Genomic DNA, 21,533 nt, shown 5'->3' with positions numbered 1-21,533 from the left:
TTTCAGAAGAAGCCATGTGCTACCCAAGTGAATGTGACACATTAATTGGTGCAGGGAGCTTTTGGCATAATGGAGCAGGCTCACAGCTGCACTCTCTACCCCACCAGGTCGAAGGAATTTCTTTGGGAGAACTAGGAATTTTGTCTTCTCCCTGTGAGATTCTCTGCAACTTGTGCCTGGAGTTGCTCAGAGGCTGGTGAGCCTGCAGTCTCCTGACCCACTCATCTGTGTACATTTGGAAAACAGAAAGATCTCCCAGAGCGTCCCCATTTTATATACCTGTAAAATGCAGGAGGAAAGCGCATACACAGCTTCTGTATTTAGCAAGAGTTACTATGTATTACAAGCATCCAGGCTGGAGCTACTGGTAAACAATTAGAAACTGTTTGCTTACACTAGTTAAAACTCCTTTTGGACTGCCCTTATGTGCATGTACACACGTGCAAACAGCTAGTTGTAAAGAAAAACATGCGTGCTCCAGGTGGAAGGAAAAATGTGGAACCATTGACCTGGCTTCCTCGTCACAAGGGCCACTGAATTGATGCTTGTACTGAGGTGATCCCACCTTTGTCTGGATGCAGTCCCTGGTTTGCAAAATACACAGGGTGGCAGCTTCGCTGGGTAAACTGGCCGTCTTCAGATTTTAAAGTGGCTTTTACTGCAGAGAACAGAGAGACCTCTTGAACTGAGAGATATCTGATCACTTCTCCGGGTCATGTTTGCAACGTGAAGCTGTTCAGTCCAATCATGTAGCTGTTTACAGGCAGGAGGCCCCTGTCATCGATAACTGACCCTAGTCCACAGAGCAGTCAGCTGCTTGTTACGCACAGTAGCTCCAGTTATATACAGGTCTTGGCTCCGGCTCGTCTGCAAACCGTACTTCATGTCCTGCTGCAGTAAGCAGCTGTGTATACAGTGCTGGTAATGAGGTGGCTTGCAGGTGTGGGTGTACGAATGGCTACACGTGCCCTCATGTTGGGGGGAGGGGGGGGAAGTGGGCACAACCATATGAGTGGGTACATGTGGGCGGGTGACTCCTTCTGACTACTTGTGGTAGGAGGGGTCTGCTTATTCCGCTGGCTCAACAACTTGGGGGTCACTTAGGTCATGTCCGTCTGTCGGTCCTCCTCGTGTCTGTCTGTCTGTCCGTCCTCCTCGTGTCTGTCTGTCTGTCCGTCCTCCTCGTATCTGTCTGTCCGTCCTCCTCATGTCTGTCTGTCCGTCCGTCCATCCGTCCGTCCGTCCTCCTGTCTGTCTGTCTGTCCTCGCGTCCGCCCACCCGTCCTCCCTCCCCTCTCTCGTGAAGTTAACTCCCTCTCTCCCCCCTTTCCCAGGTGGTACAGGAGGGGGTGACGAGTTACCTCAGCTGCCTGGGGGGTCGAGGATTTCGCTCGGTCCGAGAACGATGGTGGTACATTGCCCTGAGCAAATGTGGGGTATGTCACAGCTCCTGGACAGAGCCAGACACGTACTGCGCCCCCCAACCCCCCCACCGTGTCCGCTCTACTGCCCTCTGTCCTCCTCCCCCTCCTCCCACTCCATATAATGCAAGCCTACTTCTCCCTCATTCCCTGTAATCCCCCCAACTCCCATTCCCTATAGCCACCCTCTGGCCCCCACACCCCCTCCCTATCTCTGTAACCCCCTCCAGCCCCTACACCCCCTCCCTATCTCTGTAACCCCCTCCAGCCCCGACACCCCCCTCCCTATCTCTGTAACCCTCTCCAGCACCAACTACCCTCTGAGCTCTCTGTGCTGCACCAAAGCCTGACCGCTCAGCCCGCGCCCAGATTCTGATAGCTCCCCCAATCGCGGCTGTAGCCCCTCTGCCCCGGATTCTGAAACCATTCCCAGAATCTGCAGCACCATCCTCCCCCTGTCCCGCCGTTTCTCCATTTGGGTGCTATACGAATACAAATTCCTGTATCTGCACTGCTCCCCTCCTTGCTGACCCACCCCTCTTCGCTGCTGCGACCCTCCCACCCCCAACTGATATGCTCCTCCCTGAGCACCCCTCCCCGTCCCCCAATCGCTGACCTCCTGCCCCTCCTCGCTGACCTCCCTCCCCACTGACATCCCCCCCGCTGACTCCCCCACCACTCATCGTTGACCCCCTTTTGCTGATCTCCTCCCCCCTCGCTGACGCATCCCCCATCTCCTTGCTGACCCTTCTCCCCCCCCCCCCCTCAACATTCATTGCTGAGTCCCCCGCTTTGGCTAACTCCCCCCTCCCCACCCCGGTGCTTGCTCCCACCACGCTCCCCCCCGCGACCCACTCTGCCTCACGCCCCCTCCACACACATCGCTGACTCCCCACCAGTACCTCCTCCTCCCCGCTCACTGAATTCCCCTCGCTGCTCCCTCCCAGACCACAATCGCCCCCCTCCCCCACCAGCTGACTCCCACCCCCATCACTGGTCCGCCTCACTGATGATCCCCCCCCCCCATGACCGATTTACCCCTCACTAAACACCCCTGGCTGATTCCCCCCCCCCCCACTGACTCCCTACCCCTCACTGACTCCTCCCACACCCCCACCTCTTTCCCCACCCCTGCTCCAGACACCATCCTCCCCCACCCCCAGCTGTGGACTCCTGCTGTCCCAGTGATGCCCACCCTCCCTCAGTGCTCTGCACTCCACCCTTCATTGAGGTGACTAACCCCCACCTCACTCTCACTTCCCCGCCCTTCCCCCCTCTCTCTCCCCCCCTCCCCCTCCTCTCTCTCTTCCCCCTCTTCCCCCCATCTCTCTCTTCCCCCCCTCTCTCTCTCTTCCCCCCCTCTCTTCCCCCCCTTCCCCCCTCTCTCTTCCCCCCCTTCCCCCCTCTCTCTTCCCCCCCTTCCCCCCTCTCTCTTCCCCCCCTTCCCCCCTCTCTCTTCCCCCTCCCCCCTCTCTCTTCCCCCCTCCCCCCCTCTCTCTTCCCCCCTCCCCCCCTCTCTCTCCCCCCCTCTCTTCCCCCCCTTCCCCCCCTCTCTCTTCCCCCCTCCCCCCCTCTCTCTTCCCCCCTCCCCCCCTCTCTCTTCCCCCCTCCCCCCCTCTCTCTTCCCCCCTCCCCCCCTCTCTCTTCCCCCCTCCCCCCCTCTCTCTTCCCCCCTCTCTCTCCCCCCCTCTCCCCCCCTCTCTCTCCCCCCCTCTCTCTCCCCCCCTCTCTCTCCCCCCCTCTCTCTCCCCCCCCCTCTCTTCCCCCCCCTCTCTTCCCCCCCTCTCTTCCCCCCCCTCTCTTCCCCCCCCTCTCTTCCCCCCCCTCTCTTCCCCCCCTCTCTCTTCCCCCCCCTCTTCCCCGCTCTCTCTCTTCCCCCCCCTCTTCCCCGCTCTCTCTCTCTCTTCCCCCCCTCTCTCCCCCCCCCTCTCTTCCCCCCCCCTCTCTTCCCCCCCCTCTCTTCCCCCCCTCTCTCTTCCCCCCCTCTCTCTTCCCCCCCCTCTCTTCCCCGCTCTCTCTCTCTCTTCCCCCCTCTCTCCCCCCCCTCTCTCCCCCCCTCTCTCTCTCCGCCCCCTCTCTCTCTTCCCGCCCCCTCTCTCTCTTCCCCCCCCTCTCTTCCCCCCCCTCTCTTCCCCCCCCTCTCTTCCCCCCCTCCCTTCCCCCCTCTCTCTCTTCCCCACTCTCTCTCTCTTCCCCCCCTCTCTCTTCCCCCCCTCTCTCTTCCCCACCTCTCTCTCTTCCCCACCTCTCTCTCACCCCCCCCACTCTCTTCCCTCTCTTCCCCCTCTTCCCCCCCCTCTCTTCCCCCCCATCTCTTCCCCCCCTCTCTTCCCCCCCCTCTTCCCCCCCTTCCCCCCCCTCTTCCCCCCCCTTCCCCCCCCTCTTCCCCCCCCTTCCCCCCCCTCTTCCCCCCCCTTCCCCCCTCTCTCTCTTCCCCCCTCTCTCTCTTCCCCCCTCTCTCTCTTCCCCCCTCTCTCTCTTCCCCCCCTCTCTCTTCCCCCCCCTCTCTTCCCCGCTCTCTCTCTCTCTCTTCCCCCCTCTCTCCCCCCCCTCTCTCCCCCCCCTCTCTCTCTCCGCCCCCTCTCTCTCTTCCCGCCCCCTCTCTCTCTTCCCCCCCCTCTCTTCCCCCCCCTCTCTTCCCCCCCTCCCTTCCCCCCTCTCTCTCTTCCCCACTCTCTCTCTCTTCCCCCCCTCTCTCTTCCCCCCCTCTCTCTTCCCCACCTCTCTCTCTTCCCCACCTCTCTCTCACCCCCCCCCACTCTCTTCCCTCTCTTCCCCCTCTTCCCCCCCCTCTCTTCCCCCCCATCTCTTCCCCACCTCTCTTCCCCCCCTCTTCCCCCCCCTTCCCCCCCCTCTTCCCCCCCCTTCCCCCCTCTCTCTCTTCCCCCCTCTCTCTCTTCCCCCCTCTCTCTCTTCCCCCCTCACTCTCTTCCCCCTCACTCTCTTCCCCCCTCTCTCTCTTCCCCCCCTTCCCCCCTCTCTTCCCCCCTCTCTCTCTTCCCCCCTCCTCCCCCCCTTCCGCCCCTCTCTCTTCCCCCCTTCTCTCTCTTCCCCCCTTCTCTCTCTTCCCCCCTTCTCTCTCTTCCCCCCCCTCTCTTCCCCCCCTCTCTTCCCCCCCCCTCTTCCCCCCCCCTCTCTTCCCCCCTCTCTCTCTTCCCCCCTCTCTTCCCCCCCTCTCTCTCTTCCCCCCCCTCTCTCTTCCCCCCCCTCTTGCCCCCCCCTCTCTTGCCCCCCCCTCTCTTGCCCCCCCCTCTCTTGCCCCCCCCTCTCTTGCCCCCCCCTCTCTCTCTGCTCCCCCCTCCCTCTCGCTCTCACCCTCTCTCTGTCTCTCTCTGGCACAGGGCACGGGGTTGGAGCTCGAGTATGAGATGACTCTCACCAATGGCCACTCCTTCTGGACCAAACAGTTTTCGGCTGATGAGTTTGGTAAGTGGGAGTGAGGTGTTGGGGGTGGCCGGGGTGGGGGGGTGCGGGGGTGCGGGGGAAGTGGGAGGACAGGGAGCAGGAGGAGGGCGGATGGAGTGGGCAGAGGGTTAACTTCACGTTCTGAGTTCTGCCTCTCCTCTCCGCAGAGGGGACTCGAACTGTTGAGTACTTTGCATTTTTATTTTAGTTCTCTGGCAATGTTTTGCCTTTACTGGCCTGAGCGTTTCGGCTTGTCCCAAAGCAGGGTTCGAGGAGACGATCAGACCAGCCCAGGGTTGAACTTCGAGCTCTGGGCACTGCAGGCTTAGGCTGAGACTGGAAAGGTTCCTTGTTGGGACGCGAGTAACGCTGTAGACTAACTTAGTGTGCAGAGACAGCGAGGAATGCTTCCGGCTATTGGCTATTGCAGAGACCTTACAAGATGACCAGGACTGGCAATCAGAGCCTGGAATAAAATAAATGATTGTTGTGTATAACAAAGGCAGCGTCTCAGTTCTAGATAATGAATAGTAAAATGTAGAATATAGGTCAAGCACATCATGGGCCGAAAGGCCTGTGCTGCCCTATGTTCTACCAACGTTCAGGGACTACAGCTCGGAGAGGTAGACTTTCTGCACTGGCAAAGGGATTTTCCAGAGGCTGGAAAATTTTCTGCCAATGGCTTTAGTGACTGAGCTGATGTTTCCTCACCCTTTCTGTTCGCTGGATAGCTGGTTTCTGACGATGCTAAAAGCACGGGTTCGATTCCTGCATTGCCTGAGCTCACCCTGAAGACCCCAAATCATCAACTTCAACCAAAGTGTGGTGACCCTTGCATTGAACCTCCCCCCCGACCATTAGTCTCACTCCCCTTCCCTTTCGCCCCCTCCCTGTCTCCCGAATGAGGGAGCAGCTCCATGGTCCTTTGGGACTATGTCGAAGTGACTATTTTAAAGCCAGTGTCCCATTGTACAGTGCATGGTTATAACATCAGGAATAACACATGGCTCACATATGTAAGAGGTTGCGAGCTTAGTCCTACACAGAAAGAACCAATGCAGCCAAGACACCCAGTAGCTCCCTCCAGATGTTTGTGACATCATGAGTCACCAAGTCTCAATAAACTTGGCAAAGAGATCACAACTGTTCACTCTCTTTTCCCACACGGGCTGTCTTCTCCTGTTCAGGGTAGATGTTGTTATCTCGCAATTCTCTGAAATTCTGAATGAGGCCGCTCTGCCTTTTGCACCTGTACTATCCTTTCCGAACGGAACCACGGCCCACTTGAGAAAGCGCACTGGCACTTGAATCCCATTACTCTCCCCTGGCTGACCCAGAAGTTAGAGGTTAACACAAAGACCCTCATTTACCTGCCCAGTGAATTCCAGGCAATGCAAGCTAGGTTTCCGTCCTCAACAGTGATTACTATAGATTACAAAGAAATTCATTCTATCACCAGGCACACAAAACTGATCATCCTGTAACTGTGCCAGCTGAAATTCTAACACGCACTCGCTCGCACTCACTCGCGCATGCACACACACACACTCTCACTCACGCAGAAACACGCACGCTCCTTCTCTCTCTCACTTGCGCACAGACACCCACTCTCGCATACACACACGCACACTGTCTCTGTCTCTCTCTCACGCACACACACACTCTCGTATGGGGTCTCAATCAGGATTTTAAAAAAGGTGGGTGCCATGGCAGTGTGGAAAAGCTGGAGGGCAGTTCCTTGGCCCCCATTCATAGGATTTGCCGAGATCATTCTTACATGGATCAGAATTCTGTTCCTCAGCCTTCCTTTTCGATCTGCTCTCCATGGTTTGTTGGAGGGCAGTGTTTACACGTAGAAAATTCTATGATTTGTGAATGAAAAATCAGCAGCTTATACCAACTAGTAAAAGAAAATCAATTTCTGTCTCTCTCTTTTTCTTCTCATGCCTCTGCCCCCCTCTGCGCGCTCTCCCCCATTCTCCCTCTCCTTCACATTCTCACTTTCTCTCTGCAAAGAACAGAAATGGAGATCGCAGAGTTCTGCTGGATTCTCATTGTCTTGTTTGTAATCCTGACTTGTTCAGTTACCTGGAAGCCAAATGTTTGCTGCTGGAGGACAGTTGTTATTGGTCACTAGTCCGTAGACCAGTCAGTTACCTGTTGCCTGCCCCTTCTACTACTGTGTAAACCAGCAGCTATGTATATAGTGCTTTTACAATAAGCTGACTTGCATTCTAAAACTTGGCAATGCTTTGGTTAAAAGCTTCTTTTCCATTAGCAATCAACAATACAGAATAAATTTTTTAAAAAATCTTTTCGAAAATTTTACAGAAACCCAGATATTTGGCCTCATCAAGATCCAAAAGATTTCAGCCAAGAGAGCGGAATCTTTAAGGTTTTGAGAATGAGCCACCAGACCTGAAAGGTTAACTCTGATTTCCCTTAGACCTGAGCTTTTCCAGCAATTTTTGTTTTTTTGGAAGACCCTTTCCAGTCTAAAGTTCGTTCTTCACCAGAACCACCTAGCTCTGCTAGGAAAAACACAAAATTGCACTTCAGAGGCTGTTGCTAGGCAGCCTTCAGCACAGGGCCTCTCGAGTCACTCTGTTTTACGTGCCTTTCAGATTGGTATGGCAGGTCGACACAACATCGAAGGCCGAAGGGCCTGTACTGTGCTGTAATGTTCTATGTTCTATACCCGAAACCTTTTGCTTGTCCGGTGTGCAAAGTAACAGGACTCCCAATTGAAATGGCAGGTCCCTCGCAGCTCATGTTAATGGGACATTATTCCTGAACACAATCCCCAGGGATCACACGGCGATCAGGAATGACCACGGCTCCATATTCCAGTTCCTGATAGTCCACAAATAGTCCTTGTCTGCACCCTTTGAAGTTTTGCAGCAGAGGCTGGTTTCTGATCTCTCTGGGGTTTTGGAGGGAGGTTGGGCAGGGTGGCCAGAAAAGTTGTCACAATACAAGGTCATCCACGACGCTGTTGCATGATGGGAGCAGAGGAAGGGAGCTTAATCGCTGGGGGGGGCTTTCGATCGAGTCAACGAGGGGCCGGAGGGTCAGTCACCCAAGCGACGCAGATGGAGGAAACACGGGCGAGAGGTTGGGAACATGTTGCCCTGTTGTTGATGGAGCAATCAGACGGTGGTGGGAGCAGATCCGACAAGGAATTTTCGGGGGGGAGGGAATACCGAGGCAGTGGGGTGCTGGGGGAAACATCTGCAGGGTCTTTTTTTTTTAGAATCTGCGCAGGCACATGGGATGAAATGGGACCCTGTTTGTGTTTTGTCACAGTGTGACCCCCAGAAGGTCAGTTCAGGAAGGATCAGCTTCCTGAATCCCCACCCCACCTCACGGCTGTCATGTCTTTTCCCATCCCCACAGGGATACTGGAGACGGACATCACATTCCTGGTGATTTTCATCCTCGTCTTCTTCATCTCTGCAGGGTTTGGTTGTGAGTATTTGCCGGGGGCGGGGGGGGGGGGGGGGGGGGGGGGGGGGGGGGGGGGGGGGGGGGGGGGGGGTGCGGAGCTGGGGGACCCCAGCATGGGACTGGCGGTGGTGGGTGGGAGAGAAGGGGATAGCGCATCTCAAAATGGGGGGGCCGTTAGACCTGAAGGGGATGTTGGAGACCTGGGAACGTACAGATTCAAATCACGGGAGTTTGTGCCATCGGACTCCAGGGAATGTCAGAGCTCAGGAATTGGGGAATATTGGATGGGGTGGGGGTCGGGGGGAGGGAGGGGGAAAGGGGTTGTCTCCCTGACGGTGTGCTGTGGTCCTTACAGATCGGCTGAAGGTTCGCTTGCTCCTTCACACCACGTACAAAATGTTCATGACAGCAGCTGGACTGGAAGGTGAGTCAGCGAATCCACTGCACAGGGAGTGTAGAGGGAGCTTTACTCTGTATCTAACCCCGTGCTGTCCCTGTCCCTGGGAGTGGGGTTTGATGAGGGGGACAGTGTACAGGGAGCTTTAGTCTGTATCTAACCCCGTGCTGTCCCTGTCCCTGGGAGTGTTTGATGGGGGACAGTGTAGAGGGAGCTTTACTCTGTATCTAACCCTGTGCTGTCCCTGGGAGTGGGGTTTGACAGGGGGACAGTGCAGAGGGAGCTTTACTCTGTATCTAACCCCGTGCTGTCCCTGGGAGTGGGGTTTGATGGAGGGACAGTGTAGAAGGAACTTTACTCTGTATCTGACCCTCTCTTGCAGTTCTTAGTCTGATCTTTTTCTGCCTGTTCTGGGGGCAATACGCATTGGATGGGATTGGAAATCACACCATCAAAATCCTGGGTGAGTTTACCACCCCCCCACCCTGTGTGTGTATCTCAGAGGTATCTTCCCCCCCCCCCCACCCCGTGTGTGTATCTCAAAGGTATCTTCCCCCCCCCCCACTGTGTGTGTATCTCAGAGGTATCTTCCCCCCCCCACTGTGTGTATCTCAGAGGTATCTGCCCCCACCGTGTGTATCTTAGAGGTATTTTTCCCTCCGCCATGTGTATCTCAGAGGTATCTTCCTCCCCCGTATGTGTATCTGAGAGTTACCCCCCATGTGTGTATCTCAGAGGTATCTCTCGCCCCCCCCCCGTGTGTGTATCAGAGGTATTCTCCCCCCACTGTGTGTGCATCTCAGAGGTATCTCCCCCCGCTGTGTGTGCATCTCAGAGGTATCTCCCACCCCCCGTGTGTGTATCTGAGGTATCTCCCCCCCGTGTGAGTATCAGAGGTATCTCTCCCCCCCCCACCCCGTGTGAGTATCAGAGGTATCTCCCCGCACTGTGTGTGCATCTCAGAGGTATCTGCCCCCGCTGTGTGTGTATCTGAGGTATCTCCCCCCCGTGTGTGTATCTGAGGTATCTCTCCCCCCCCACCCTATGTGTGTGTATCTGAGAGTTACCCCCCCGCTGTGTGTGCATCTCAGAGGTATCTCCCACCCCCCATGTGTGTATCTGAGGTATCTCCCCGCCGTGTGTGTATCTGAGAGTTACCCCCCCGCTGTGTGTGTATCTCAGAGATATCCCCCCATGAGTGTATCTGAGGTATCTCTTCCCCCCCCCCGTGTGTGTATCTCAGAGGTATCTCCCCCCCCGTGTATGTATCTCAGAGGTATCTTCCCCCCTGCTCCGTGTGTGTATCTGAGAGTTACCCCCCGTGTGTGTTTCTGAGGTATGTGTGTATCTGAAAGTTACCCCTACCGTGTGTGTATCTGAGAGCTTGTTCTCTCTGTCTCTCTCTCTGTCTTTCTATCCCCCCCACCCTCTCTCTCCTCCCCTGTTGCTGACTGTCTGTCCTCCTTCCCATTCTGACCATCGCTCTCTCTCTCTTTCTCCCCCCTCTCCCGTAGCGAAGCTGCTGTTTTCCCTGAGCTTCCTGACGTTCCTGTTGATGCTGATCCTGCTGGGGAAGGGTTTCACTGTCACCAGGTATGGAGCCTGTGTTCGCGGTGGGTGCTTTTCCCAGCTGCGGTGGACTGGAATGGGATTGGCTCCCAACCCCTCTGCCCCTCCCCATCCCAATCTTCCTGGGGGGAGGGGCTTTTACCCCATCACACCATACCACCCCTGCCGAATCCTGCCCATCCTGTTGGAAGTGTGAGCAATATCCCACAACCAGTTCAGTGTTAATAACTGAAATAAGAGGAGGCGTTTTGGCCCATCGTAGTCTGCTCTGCTATTCATGGCTGATCAAACAACTCAGTCCCCTGTTCCCATATTCTCCTTACTGATCACTTTAGCTCTAAGAGCTATCTCTAAGTTCTTCTTGCAAACATTCAATGTTTTGGCCTCAACTGCTTTCTGTGGTAGAGAGTTCCACAGGATTTCCCACTCCCTGGGTGAAGACAGTTCTCTTCCTGTATGTCCTAGCCTGTATCCTGAGACTGTGAACCCCTGGTTCTGGACTGCCCTGTTCATCGGGAACATCTTTCCTGTGTTTACTATGTCTAGTCCTATTAGAATTTTATAAGTTTCCGTGAGTTTCCCCCCTCATTCTTTTAAACGGCACTGAATATAGTCTTAAATGATCCAGTCTCTCTTCATACATCAGCCCTACCATCCCAGGAATCAGCCTGGTAAACCTTTGTTACACTCCCTCCATCGCCAGAACATCCTTCCTTGGATGTGGAGACCAGAACGGCGCACACTCCTCCGGGTGTGGTCAGTACAGCTCTAGCAAGACATCCTGACTCCTGTACTCCAATCCTTTCGTGATGAAGGCCAGCGTACCCTCTGGGATCCTTTGCTGATGGCGAGGGTGGGGATAGATACTGGCCCGGACTCCCAGGAGAGCTGCCCTGAAACTCAGTGGGACAGCATTGACCGGCTTTCTGCTGCATTAGCCCGCGTTAACACACTCTGCGTGTTTGGTCAGATATCTGGGAGTTTATAAACCATCTGCAGTGTGGAACGGTATCACAGCTCAGGCTTGAGGATGCAGCTCGGGAGCTGACGTTGAGGACTGTTATATTCACGGTCGGCTGGCTGGCTGAGTTTAGCAGACGGACCTGTGTCAGACTGTGTTAAACTATCTTAAAGGCACAGTCCCTTTCTGAGATCTTTGCACTAATATAACAGCCTCAAGAAGGGGGCTGAATGGCCTCATGTTCCCCGTGTAACAGATTCAGGGCAGAGGGGCTGAATGGCCGCCTCCTGTTCCTGTGTAACAGGCTCGCGGAGGGGGGTGCTGAATGGCCTCCTGTCCTTGTGTAACAGGCTCGGGGAGAGGGGCTGAATGGCCTCCTGTCCCTGTGTAACAGGCTCGGGGAGGGGTGTGACTGATGACTGTGATCCCGAACCCTGTGCTTACTGTTTTCAGAGGGAGGATCAGCCGAAGTGGATCTATTAAGCTGACTGTCTACATGACACTGTACACGATGACCCACATCGTCCTCCTCATCTATGAGGCAGAGGTGAGGCCACCAGCTGGGACATTCCACTAGAGCAGCATCGCGGTGGATGTGGGGGTGGGTGGGAGGATGGGTGGGTCCGCACACAGGGAACTGTGGTGTCTGTATGTCTCTCTCACTCTCACGCACACACGGAGTTGGGGATGGGGGGTCATGTTGAGCAGTTGTTTAAATGATTTTGAATCCAGACGGGGGAGGAATCTCGGTCATATTCATGGCCCAGTGATCCCAGCTTTAGACAGACAGAGAGACAGAGAGACAGAGAGAGGTAACATCCTGCCCTGTTTTCTCTCTCTTCTCCCCACTTCCTTCCTTCACCCCTTTCTGTCTCTTGTTCTCTCTTCTCTCCCTCTCTCTACTAACTCCCTCCCTGTTCTCTCACTCTCACTCCCCCCGTGTTCTCTCACTCTCACTCCCCCCGTGTTCTCTCACTCTCACTCCCCTCCCCGTGTTCTCTCACTCCCGCCGTGTTCTCTCACTCTCACTCCCGCCGTGTTCTCTCACTCCCCCTGTGTTCTCTCACTCTCACTCCCCCCCCCGTGTTCTCTCACTCCCCCCCGTGTTCTCTCACTCTCACTCCCCCCCGTGTTCTCTCACTCTCACTCTCCCCCGTGTTCTCTCACTCTCACTCCCCCCCGTGTTCTCTCACTCTCACTCCCCCCCGTGTTCTCTCACTCTCACTCCCCCCTCCGTGTTCTCTCACTCTCACTCCCCCCTCCGTGTTCTCTCACTCTCACTCCCCCCTCCGTGTTCTCTCACTCTCACTCCCCCCCCGGTGTTCTCTCACTCTCACTCCCCCCGTGTTCTCTCACTCTCCCCGTGTTCTCTCACTCCCCTCCCCCCGTGTTCTCTCACTCCCCCCCGGTGTTCTCTCACTCCCCCCCGGTGTTCTCTCACTCTCACTCCCCCACCGTGTTCTCTCACTCCCCCACCGTGTTCTCTCACTCCCCCACCGTGTTCTCTCACTCCCCCCATGTTCTCTCACTCTCACTCCCCCCTCCGTGTTCTCTCACTCTCACTCCCCCCTCCGTGTTCTCTCACTCTCACTCCCCCCTCCGTGTTCTCTCACTCTCACTCCCCCCCGTGTTCTCTCACTCTCACTCCCCCCCGTGTTCTCTCACTCTCACTCCCCCGCCGTGTTCTCGCACTCTCCCCGTGTTCTCTCACTCTCACTCCCCCCCGTGTTCTCTCACTCTCACTCCCCCCCGTGTTCTCTCACTCTCACTCGCCCCCGTGTTCTCTCACTCTCACTCGCCCCCGTGTTCTCTCACTCCCCCCGTGTTCTCTCACTCCCCCCGTGTTCTCTCACTCTCACTCCCCCGTGTTCTCTCACTCTCCCCCCCCCCGTGTTCTCTCACTCTCCCCGTGTTCTCTCACTCTCACTCCCCCCCCGTGTTCTCTCACTCTCACTCCCCCCTCCGTGTTCTCTCACTCTCACTCCCCCCTCCGTGTTCTCTCACTCTCACTCCCCCCTCCGTGTTCTCTCACTCTCACTCCCCCCTCCGTGTTCTCTCACTCTCACTCCCCCCCGTGTTCTCTCACTCTCACTCTCCCCCGTGTTCTCTCACTCTCACTCGCCCCCGTGTTCTCTCACTCTCACTCGCCCCCGTGTTCTCTCACTCTCACTCCCCCCCGTGTTCTCTCACTCTCACTCCTCCACCGTGCTCTCTCACTCTCACTCCCCACCGTGTTCTCTCACTCTCACACCCCCCCGTGTTCTCTCACTCTCACTCCCCCCCGTGTTCTCTCACTCTCACTCCCCCCGTGTTCTCTCACTCTCACTCCCCCCGTGTTCTCTCACTCTCCCTCCCCCGCCGTGTTCTCTCACTCTCCCCATGTTCTCTCCCTCCCCCGCCGTGTTCTCTCACTCTCCCCATGTTCTCTCACTCCCCCACCGTGTTCTCTCACTCCCCGCCGTGTTCTCTCACTCTCACTCCCCCCGTGTTCTCTCACTCTCACTCCCCCGCCGTGTTCTCTCACTCTCCCCGTGTTCTCTCACTCCCCCACAGTGTTCTCTCACTCTCACTCCCCCGCCGTGTTCTCTCACTCCCCCACAGTGTTCTCTCACTCTCACTCCCCCGCCGTGTTCTCTCACTCTCACTCCCCCCCGTGTTCTCTCACTCTCCCCGTGTTCTCTCACTCTCACTCCCCCACCGTGTTCTCTCACTCTCACTCCCCCACCGTGTTCTCTCACTCCCCCACCGTGTTCTCTCACTCCCCCACCGTGTTCTCTCACTCCCCCACCGTGTTCTCTCACTCTCACTCTCCCACCCCGTGTTCTCTCACTCTCCCCGTGTTCTCTCACTCTCACTCCCCCCCGTGTTCTCTCACTCTCCCCGTGTTCTCTCACTCTCACTCCCCCACCGTGCTTTCTCACTCTCACTCCCCCCCGTGTTCTCTCACTCTCACTCACCCACCCTGCTCTCTCACTCTCACTCCCCCACCGTGTTCTCTCACTCTCACTCCCCCACGGTGCTCTCTCACTCTCACTCCCCCCCCCGTGTTCTCTCACTCCCCCCCGTGTTCTCTCACTCCCCCCCGTGTTCTCTCACTCCCCCCCGTGTTCTCTCACTCCCCCCCGTGTTCTCTCACTCTCACTCCCCCACCGTGCTCTCTCACTCTCACTCCCCCCCCCGTGTTCTCTCACTCTCACTCCCCCCTCCCTGTTCTCTCACTCCCCCCCGTGTTCTCTCACTCTCACTCCCCTTCCTGTTCTCTCACACCCCCGCCGTGTTCTCTCACTCTCACTCCCCCCCGTGTTCTCTCACTCTCACTCCCCCACCGTGCTCTCTCACTCTCACTCCCCCCCGTGTTCTCTCACTCTCACTCCCCCACCGTGCTCTCTCACTCTCACTCCCCCCCGTGTTCTCTCACTCTCACTCCCCCCCCCTGTTCTCTCACTCTCACTCCCCCCCCTGTTCTCTCACTCTCACTCCCCCCTTGTGCTCTCTCACTCTCACTCCCCCCCCGTGCTCTCTCACTCCCCCCCCCCGTGCTCTCTCACTCTCACTCCCCCCTTGTGCTCTCTCACTCTCACTCCCCCCCCGTGCTCTCTCACTCCCCCCCCCCGTGCTCTCTCACTCTCACTCCCCCCCCCTGTTCTCTCACTCTCACTCCCCCCCCTGTTCTCTCACTCTCACTCCCCCCTTGTGCTCTCTCACTCTCACTCCCCCCCCGTGCTCTCTCACTCCTCCCCCCCGTGTTCTCTCACTCTCCCCGTGTTCTCTCACTCTCACTCCCCCACCGTGTTCTCTCACTCTCACTCCCCCACCGTGTTCTCTCACTCCCCCACCGTGTTCTCTCACTCCCCCACCGTGTTCTCTCACTCTCACTACCCCCCCTGTTCTCTCACTGCCCCCCGTGTTCTCTCACTCCCCCCCCGTGTTCTCTCACTCTCACTCCCCCCCCGTGCTCTCTCACTCTCACTACCCCTGTGTTCTCTCACTCTCACTCCCCCCGTGTTCTCTCACTCTCACTCCCCCCCGTGTTCTCTCTCTCTCACTCCCCCCCGTGTTCTCTCACTCCCCCCCCGTGTTCTCTCACTCTCACTCCCCCCGTGTTCTCTCACTCTCACTCCCCCCGTGTTCTCTCACTCTCACTCCCCCCGTGTTCTCTCACTCTCACTCCCCCCGTGTTCTCTCTCTCTCACTCCCCCCGTGTTCTCTCTCTCTCACTCCCCCCGTGTTCTCTCTCTCTCACTCCCCCCGTGTTCTCTCTCTCTCACTCCCCCCCGTGTTCTCTCTCTCTCACTCCCCCCCGTGTTCTCTCTCTCTCACTCCCCCCGTGTTCTCTCTCTCTCACTCCCCCCGTGTTCTCTCTCTCTCACTCCCCCCTCCCTGTTCTCTCACTCCCCCCCGTGTTCTCTCACTCTCAGTACCCCCCCGTGTTCTCTCACTCTCACTCCCCCCCGTGTTCTCTCTCTCTCACTCCCCCCGTGTTCTCTCTCTCTCACTCCCCCCGTGTTCTCTCTCTCTCACTCCCCCCCGTGTTCTCTCTCTCTCACTCCCCCCGTGTTCTCTCTCTCTCACTCCCCCCGTGTTCTCTCTCTCTCACTCCCCCCTCCCTGTTCTCTCACTCCCCCCCCCCTGTTCTCTCACTCCCCCCCGTGTTCTCTCTCTCTCACTCCCCCCTCCCTGTTCTCTCACTCCCCCCCGTGTTCTCTCACTCTCACTACCCCCCCGTGTTCTCTCACTCTCACTCCCCCCCGTGTTCTCTCACTCTCACTCCCCCCGTGTTCTCTCACTCTCACTACCCCCCCGTGTTCTCTCACTCTCACTACCCCCCCGTGTTCTCTCACTCTCACTCCCCCCCCGTGTTCTCTCACTCTCACTCCCCCCTCCCTGTTCTCTCACTCTCACTCCCCCCTCCCTGTTCTCTCACTCCCCCCCGTGTTCTCTCACTCTCACTCCCCTCCGTTCTCTCACACCCCCGCCGTGTTCTCTCACTCTCACTCCCCCCCGTGTTCTCTCACTCTCACTCCTCCACCGTGCTCTCTCACTCTCACTCCCCCCCGTGTTCTCTCACTCTCACTCCTCCACCGTGCTCTCTCACTCTCACTCCCCACCGTGTTCTCTCACTCTCACACCCCCCCGTGTTCTCTCACTCTCACTCCCCACCGTGTTCTCTCACTCTCATTCCCCCCCGTGTTCTCTCACTCTCACTCCCCCACCGTGCTCTCTCACTCTCACTCCCCCCCGTGTTCTCTCACTCTCACTCCCCCCCCTGTTCTCTCACTCTCACTCCCCCCTGTGTTCTCTCACTCTCACTCCCCCCCCGTGTTCTCTCACTCTCACTCCCCCCCCGTGTTCTCTCACTCTCACTCCCCCCCCTGTTCTCTCACTCTCACTCCCCCCCCTGTTCTCTCACTCTCACTCCCCCCCCTGTTCTCTCACTCTCACTCCCCCCCCGTTCTCTCACTCTCACTCCCCCCCCGTTCTCTCACTCTCACTCCCCCCCCTGTTCTCTCACTCTCACTCCCCCCTTGTGCTCTCTCACTCTCACTCCCCCCCCGTGCTCTCTCACTCCCCCCCCGTGCTCTCTCACTCTCACTCCCCCCCGTGCTCTCTCACTCTCACTACCCCCCCTGTTCTCTCACTGCCCCCCGTGTTCTCTCACTCTCACTCCCCCCCCGTGTTCTCTCACTCTCACTCCCCCCTTGTGCTCTCTCACTCTCACTCCCCCCCCGTGCTCTCTCACTCCCCCCCCGTGCTCTCTCACTCTCACTACCCCCCCTGTTCTCTCACTCCCCCCCCGTGTTCTCTCACTCTCACTCCCCCCCCGTGCTCTCTCACTCTCACTACCCGTGTTCTCTCACTCCCCCCGTGTTCTCTCACTCTCACTCCCCCCCGTGTTCTCTCACTCTCACTCCCCCCCGTGTTCTCTCACTCTCACTCCCCCCCGTGTTCTCTCACTCTTACTCCCCCTGTGTTCTCTCACTCTCACTCCCCCCCGTGTTCTCTCTCTCTCACTCCCCCCCGTGTTCTCTCACTCTCACTCCCCCCCCGTGTTCTCTCACTCTCACTCCCCCCGTGTTCTCTCACTCTCACTCCCCCCGTGTTCTCTCTCTCTCACTCCCCCCCGTGTTCTCTCACTCTCACTCCCCCCGTGTTCTCTCTCTCTCACTCCCCCCCGTGTTCTCTCTCTCTCACTCCCCCCCGTGTTCTCTCTCTCTCACTCCCCCCGTGTTCTCTCTCTCTCACTCCCCCCTCCCTGTTCTCTCTCTCTCACTCCCCCCTCCCTGTTCTCTCACTCCCCCCCGTGTTCTCTCACTCTCACTACCCCCCCGTGTTCTCTCACTCCCCCCCGTGTTCTCTCACTCTCACTCCCCCCGTGTTCTCTCACTCCCCCCCGTGTTCTCTCACTCTCACTCCCCCCCCGTGTTCTCTCACTCACCCTCCCCCCTTGTGTTCTCTCACTACCCCCCCGTGTTCTCTCACTCTCACTCCCCCCCTGTTCTCTCACTCCCCCCCGTGTTCTCTCTCTCTCACTCCCCCCCCCGTTCTCTCACTCCCCCCTGTGTTCTCTCACTCTCACTCCCCCCCCCCGTGTTCTCTCACTCTCACTCCCCCCCCCGTGTTCTCTCTCTCTCACTCCCCCTCCCTAGTTGTCTCTCTCCCCCCACCCCCCATGACTCCCCCCGGGGTTATGTTAATAATCTGCAGTCTGTGTATCAGTTTTTCGATCCAGGTCAGGTGCTGTACACCTTCGAGTCTCCGGTGGGTTACGGTCTGATTGTGCTGCAGTTTGTGGCCTATGCCTGGTTCAGTTACGCAGTCTACACCACCCTGAAGCACTATCCAGAGAAGCAGAGCTTCTATATCCCCTTCTTCGCAGCCTACACTCTCTGGTATGTAGCAGCACTCCCTGGGGCACGAGAGAGGTTTCCTGTTACACCACACACCCGCGCTCTTGCTCGCTCCCGCTCCCTGTCCCTTTCCCCCTCTCCTTCCCTCCCCTCTCTCTCCTCCCCGCCTCGTTCGTTCCTCTCCTCTCTGCGTCCTTTCTCTCTCACACCTCCGTCTCTCCCCCTTGCTCCTCTCGCTCTCCTCTCCCTCTCCCCCTCATTCTGTGGATGTCTCTGTCCCCTAGTGTCTTTGGGGAGTGTGGGTATGGAGCTGGGGTTGGGGGTGTTCCTGACATGACCATGGGCCCAGTGGCGGTCTCTCACTACCCACCCGCTCTCCTGTCCCCACAGGTTCTTCGCTGTGCCCGTCATGGCCCTCATCGCCAACTTTGGAATCCCCAAGTGGGTCCGAGAGAAGATCGTCAACGGGATCCAGCTGGGAATCTACCTCTACGCCCAAGTTGTCTTTCTGGTGGGTACCACCCACTCCGTGATGGGGGTGGGGGTGCGTGGGCGTGAGCTGTCCACATTCGAGGGTTTGGGAGACCAAGTGGGAACAGGACCCACACCTCCCTGTCTCTCCTCCGCACCCCCCCCCCCAACCAACCATCACCACCACCAGCCCTTCCCTCTCCACTGTGTCCCATCTCTGGCTGGATCCCTCCCCACCGCAACGCCCCAAACGCTGTTCCCCATCCCCATCCTGTGTCCCGAGTGGGGGAGCCTGTGGAATTCTCTGCCGCAGAAAAAGTGGTTGAGGCCCAAGCACCGAGTGCTTTCAAGGAGGGGGTTGTTCTTCGGGTTAAAGGGATCAAAGTTGGGTGGGGGGGGGGGGTTGCGATTGGGGAGGGGACGGTGGGCTGGAAGGCACGAATGGCCCTCCCTGCCCCTGTTTCTCTTGCATTTTGCACAGTTTCTGCCATCTGTGGTTGCCATCCTCCACACATTCTCACTGAGTCACACGGGGTAAACGCCCCCCCCCCACCCCGACTAAAGGGGCCAGAGATGCTTGTTCTGTTCACTGGCCTGACCCAGATCCTGCCTCTCAGCACCAGAAGGTCTATCCTGATGTGAATGGTTACGTAGGCCCAAAGTGCAGCCTGAGCCTCGCCTCGCACTCCCACCACCCGCTTGCCCCCAACCAGCCGGCCTGCTCTCTCAAAGCTCCTTTTCCTTCCCCTGACCCACAGGTGATCACACGGCCATCGGCTGCCAATAAAAACTTCCCCTACCACATCCGCACCTCCCAGATTGGCACCGCGGAGGCCAGTTTCGACAAGTTCTCTCACCAGGGCTACGGCAACTCCAACGCCGGGGGGGCAGCCTCAGCCCCCAACTTCACCGAGCTCTTCTCCATTGGTGCCGTCAACGGGCCCCGCACCGCGGTGAGTCTCAACCAGGCGCGGCTCGGATCCCATACAGCGGGAGGCAGGCTGCGGCCGAGTCGGCAGCATGGGGAAGCAGCCTGACCTCTGACCGGCGAGGCTCCCTATTTCAAACCTCTGCCACAGAACGGGGTCATCGCCGAGGGAGCGGGCACTGTCAGAGGGTCAGTGCTGAGGGAGCGGGTAGTGTCGGAGGGTCAGTGCTGAGGGAGCACCGCACTGTCGGAGGGTCAGTGCTGAGGGAGCGCCGCACTGTTGGAGGGTCAGTGCTGAGGGAGTGGGCACTGTCGGAGGGTCAGCGCTGAGGGAGTGTTGCAGTGTTGGAGGGTCAGTGTTGAGGGAGTGTTGCGGTGTCGGAGGGTCAGTGTTGAGGGAGTGTTGCAGTGTCGGAGGGTCAGTGCTGAGGGAGCGGGCGCTGTCGGAGTGTCAGTGCTGAGGGAGCGGGCGCTGTCAGAGGGTCAGTGCTGAGGGAGTGGGCGCTGTCGGAGGGTCAGTGCTGAGGGAGTGGGCACTGTCGGAGGGTCAGTGCTGAGGGAGTGGGCGCTGTCGGAGGGTCAGTGCTGAGGGAGTGTGTGTGTGAGTGGTGATGGGGTTGATGTGCTGTGCTCGAACCTGGGGCGGAGGTGTTTAAGGTTCAGGGGGACTGAGCCCATCTTGTTTGTATTTTCTGTGCAGGAGAGCCAGGAGACGCAGTTGACTACAAGCAAGGTTTTGGCTGGTCTGCCGTCTCCAAGCCCACCGATGGAGCCTGAGCCCCTCAGCACGTACCCCCCACCTTATTACAATCATTTGGGAGAGTACATCCGTGTGCAGGCTCTCAGCAAAGTGGGGGTCACTGTCCCCACGGAGGTGGCATCAAGGGAAATGTGTTAATGGCAGCACGCTCTGTATGTTCCCGGGCTCACTGTGTCTCTCTCCATGACCTTATCAACACCCCCAACTGATAGAGGCTGTATCTAACCCCGTGCTGACCCTGGGAGGGTTTGTTGGGGGCCAGTGTAGAGGGAGCTTTAGTCTGTATCTAACCCCGTGCTGACCCTGGGAGGGTTTGATGGGGGCCAGTGTAGAGGGAGCTTTACTCTGTATCTAACCCCGTGCTGTCCCTGTCCCTGTCCCTGAGGAGTGTTTGATGGGAGGTCAGTGTGGAGGGAGTTTTACTCTGTATCTAACGCCGTGCTGTCCCTGTCCTGGGAGTGCTGAAGTGGCAGGACAGGGTAGAGGAAGCTTTACTCTGTCCCAAACCCATACGAACTCTGGTCTCAGAGATAATAAAAGCTGATGTTTCGGGCCTCTCCACCTATCTTCTCCTCTATCCATCTTCAGTCCGCCTCCTCCTCTCCGATGAAGGGTCTAGGCCCGAAACGTCAGCTTTTGTGCTTCTGAGATGCTGCTTGGCCTGCTGTGTTCATCCAGCTCCACACTTTGTTATCTCTAACACTGGTGTCACTGGGAGAACTTGGTGTGTTTGGGACACAGTGCTCGGGTCTGCCTGCCCCAGTATTTTGTGTGTCCGTGTCCACGCCCTGGAGATCGTGCCGATTGGGAATAGTACCAAACTGTAAATACACTCAACATCGTGGAACATGAGCTGTGTTTTTGGGGGATTTGCAGTGTGTGTAAAACATTAATGTCTACCCCTCTCATAAACCTGCCATGTGGGTGTGGGTGGGGGAGGAGGGTGAACATGGGTTCACTTTCTGTGTGTCACTGCACAGTGGGGGGAGAGTGGGTGACTGGGTCAGACGCAGACCCGGGGTGAGAGTCTGTCTGAGCCCGCTGCTGTTAATAAAGGATTGTCGGTGTAACCAGCTGGCTGCCTGCTGTCTCCGTCACGTCCCTCTGACTGGGAACACACATTCACCGACCCACAGCCCCTCCCCGCGGGGACCAGCCCTTCACCCTGCCCTGTGATCGGCACAGAGTCCTTCACCGTCATGTACCGCAGGCTGGCTCCTTCTCACACGCTCTCTCTCTCACATCCACACACTCACACAAACTCTCGAATGCACACTCACACACACACTGATTTTCGCATGCTCTCTCATACACACAAACTCTATC

At 57.7% G+C, this 21,533-nt stretch overlaps 1 protein-coding gene across 1 annotated transcript in view; it reads left to right on the top strand.

The window, feature by feature from the left end:
* tmem145 (transmembrane protein 145) overlaps window positions 1-21,277 on the top strand; it is a gene marked incomplete at its 5' end in the record, with an annotated part of 33,579 nt that extends 12,302 nt beyond the window's left edge. Inside the window, 11 exons of the mRNA XM_059641415.1 lie at window positions 1,335-1,436; window positions 4,763-4,847; window positions 8,223-8,294; window positions 8,629-8,697; window positions 9,053-9,133; window positions 10,185-10,263; window positions 11,654-11,747; window positions 17,918-18,090; window positions 18,439-18,559; window positions 19,278-19,472; window positions 20,148-21,277. Coding sequence (XP_059497398.1) covers window positions 1,335-1,436; window positions 4,763-4,847; window positions 8,223-8,294; window positions 8,629-8,697; window positions 9,053-9,133; window positions 10,185-10,263; window positions 11,654-11,747; window positions 17,918-18,090; window positions 18,439-18,559; window positions 19,278-19,472; window positions 20,148-20,345 — 1,269 coding nt within the window. The remainder of the gene's footprint in view (window positions 1-1,334; window positions 1,437-4,762; window positions 4,848-8,222; window positions 8,295-8,628; window positions 8,698-9,052; window positions 9,134-10,184; window positions 10,264-11,653; window positions 11,748-17,917; window positions 18,091-18,438; window positions 18,560-19,277; window positions 19,473-20,147) is intronic.
* Between the last annotated feature and the right edge of the window lie 256 nt (window positions 21,278-21,533).

This window comes from Stegostoma tigrinum, chromosome 41 (genome assembly GCF_030684315.1).
Source record: "Stegostoma tigrinum isolate sSteTig4 chromosome 41, sSteTig4.hap1, whole genome shotgun sequence".
In the NCBI taxonomy this organism is placed as follows: Eukaryota; Metazoa; Chordata; class Chondrichthyes; order Orectolobiformes; family Stegostomatidae; genus Stegostoma; species Stegostoma tigrinum.
This window is presented reverse-complemented; position numbering and strand designations above follow the sequence as displayed.